The sequence below is a fragment of the Arachis duranensis genome, chromosome 5 (genome assembly GCF_000817695.3).
Source record: "Arachis duranensis cultivar V14167 chromosome 5, aradu.V14167.gnm2.J7QH, whole genome shotgun sequence".
In the NCBI taxonomy this organism is placed as follows: domain Eukaryota; kingdom Viridiplantae; phylum Streptophyta; class Magnoliopsida; order Fabales; family Fabaceae; genus Arachis; species Arachis duranensis.
The window spans coordinates 80,159,577-80,162,973 of record NC_029776.3 but is presented as its reverse complement, the minus strand read 5'-3'; the positions used below and the strand labels follow the sequence as shown (position 1 = coordinate 80,162,973).

General features: G+C 26.8%; 1 protein-coding gene across 1 annotated transcript in view; it reads left to right on the top strand.

Annotated features, from left to right (window-relative positions):
- LOC127747639 (uncharacterized) overlaps positions 1–3,348 on the top strand; it is a 5,563-nt gene extending 2,215 nt beyond the window's left edge. The window contains exon 2 of the mRNA XM_052261749.1: positions 3,277–3,348. Coding sequence (XP_052117709.1) covers positions 3,277–3,348 — 72 coding nt within the window. The remainder of the gene's footprint in view (positions 1–3,276) is intronic.
- The last annotated feature ends 49 nt before the right edge of the window (positions 3,349–3,397 follow it).

The following is a 3,397-nucleotide window of genomic DNA, read 5'->3' as shown; positions in this document are numbered from 1 at the left end:
AATAACTAAAAAATTTTCTTAATTTGGATAAAAACTCTCTTATAAATATAGTAAAAATATAAGATGTGATATAGAAAAAAAGCTAAAACGACATAAATTTTTACTAAAAATAAAAATATTTTTTGTTCATTTTATTTAGACACGTAACTATTTTATTCATGGTATAAATTTTAATTGATATTTTACCCCAAAAAAAGCAATCAATACAAAAATAAAACTTAAATAAGGCAAATATGTTCTGAAAAAATTAGAATAAAATAAAAACTCCAATTATAACCATTAATCATAATCATATATATTTATTTTAAGATTTATACTTTGAAAATTTAAAATACTAATATTTGTATTTTTTATTTTTTTAATTTTAAACTATTATAAATATCCGTTGTTCTCTAATAATAGTAATCCTTTTAAAAATAATAAACATAATTAAATAATTTTAAAAATATATAATAATTTTTAAAATAAAAAAATGTATAATTACCTAAAATATATTATTTTTGTGTAGCAATTGAAATTTAATTGTCAACATAAAAGTTATATATAATATCCTATCATAAACAAATAAGTGTTTAATCAAAGAATTTAATATTTATATAATATAATGACAAAATAAATTAAAGTTTGAGTTTAATCATAGCAAGCGTTCAAGTTTAAATTTTTATAAATTAATTTATTTGTGTTAAAGTGAATTAGATATTTAATTAAATTTAAAAATAAATAATATGCCAATTCAAATAATTTAGATTGAAGATAAAAAAATATATAATCAAATTATATCATATAACATAACATCTCTATGTTTCTTTTATAAGAGATTTAATACAAAAATATTTATCATCATCTGACGTAACAATTTAAATTTAGGTGAATTGTTCCAAAAAACACTTTTTTTCGAATTATTTATTGTTAATATCAGGTCAATTTCATAACATTTAATAATAATAATATAAATGATTATATTTGAATCACAAAGTTAGCCTAAAATAAAATATAGAAATTGATGAGAACAAAATATTAAGACAAAAAATGATTAGAAGCCTAAAAATAGAAAAAATATCAAATTTAAATAATGTCAAAAAGAATATAATATATAAAGATGTGACTTGTAAAAATAGAGGGATACATATATATATATATATAAAGAAGAATAGCATGCATGCATAAACGTTTTTTCTGTAACACCCTAACCTTTAGCACGTCATGATCGTACCAAAAGTAAGGAGTTACTAACCTGTTCTCCTTATTTACTATTTAATATTGAGCCTTTAGGTCGATATCGCGTTTCAGTTTATAAGAAAATATCAGAAAATTATTTGTAGTAATTCAAATCACACAATTAATAATAATAATAAATGCTATACAAATGAATTCAATATAAAACTCAAATACAATACCTATCCCTCTGGATAAAATAAAAACCCTAAAGCAACAAGGGTGAGGGAACTCTATAAAAATAACAGGAATCACAAGTAAATCTACTAGTCGTCTGCATCTTCTAACTGAATCTTCGAACCTGTGTCACTGAAAAGGTGGAAGATTTTGGGGTGAGAACAAACCACACGTTCTCAGTAGGGAATGGGAATGCCGTAAAAGTAATGAATTTAATACAAATAATTAGCTTACTTAGTAAAACTATTTTGTTAACCCTTTGGAAATAATTTTATTTCTACTTTAGATAAATACTTACTTTTCTTTAAATTTCTAAACTCAAAACAAATTTTAAATATAAAACTAGTCACATTTTCTGTCTCTCAGCCACATAGGTAATCTTCAGTCAAATGTCAACTCGTAATCACTTTAAAACACTCACAAACAAATAGTGCAAGCAAGAGATTCAATTCAATGTACAAGCAAGTCACAACAAGACAAACAATACAATCACAAAGTAATAAAACAAGTAAGCGCAATCAAATGCAAATGTGCAAACAACATGATGCATGTCTATCCCTAACGCAGGCCATGAGCTCATGTGTCGGTTGCCTACCCGTTCCCGACATTACCCGGGCACAAGTCCCAGATATGGCTTTCCAGATGCATCAGTGTGCTTATAAGTCGTACGGCTAGGCCGCATCAATGTGACTTTCCAAATAAATAAGCGTACATCTGAAAAACAGTTCTCAGTGTGTGGGCGTCCTCACTTTACGTTTGGCACTAAGGTCCAAACAATGTCACATCTGCTCTCCTGTGGCAGAGATTCATTTTCTTAAAAAACCAAGCTCAAAACAACATTTAGAACAAAATTTTTCCTTACAAAATTGGATTTAAAACATTATGTTTTTCTTAATAAATCTAGTTTAAAAATAGAATACACCTTTTCTCAACTAAATAAATCTTAAATAATTTAATTTTCCAAAACCAAATCTTTTAAAATAACTTTTCAAATAAAATCTCAGATTTTATAAAATTTCGACAGCACTTCCCCTAAAACTCGGGTTTAGCCACCATTTTCAAGTCTCAACTGAACCATTTTCAACCTCTTTTCAATCAAGAAATCAAATACAGTGACAAACACAACTCAAACTCATCATTCAGTCATTTCAAACAATCATAAATTATTTACAAATACCCACTAGACTTCCATGGCATTCATAGTTTAAAAACAGTTAATTTCAAAACAAAATTTCCTACCTCCGTATGAAATCAAAATCAACAAAAATTTCGGAAAAACTCTCTGACCGAACTGCTGAAGAAAAAAACGTCAAGAATCATCTGTGCCTCCTAGAACTCCAATTGGCCAAACTCAAGAGGAAGGGGAGCTATATTACCGTTAGCTTCCACCGATCAAAAGTGACGCCAATACGTAGAGGAGGAGAATACGAACACTTTTACCATATTAAATTTTTTATTGGAGTTACGAATCCCAAGAAATCGAGACTAAAAGTTCACGATGCCGTTGTTCTCTCGTTCTCTCTCACTCACGACATTCTCTTCATTTTCCCAAAGAAAATGATTCAGTATTGCTTGGAGAAGGAATGGTTAATGAAAGAAGAATGGATAATTAGTGTTAAGGTGACACATGGAAGACTTATGTGTCATTGATTATATATATATACACATGCATATTTTTTTGATAAATAATTAAATTTAATAGAATAAATAATAATTAAATTAAACTTCAATAATCATAAAATTTTATTTAATTATTATTGTTAAAAAAATAATTTTCTTAAAAATTATATTTTCATATAATATATTAATTCATAAATAGCTAATTATTTAATTTTAAAAAAAATTCGGGGACTTACATTTTCACTATATCATAATTTGTTCCAGCTATACGATGAATTTAGCAGCAGTCGGCAGTTCCAAAAGTTTGCATCGGTGCACCTCGAACACATGACCTAATTTCTTAAGCTGCAAATATGTCGAGCACATTGTCGTCCAATTCCATCAT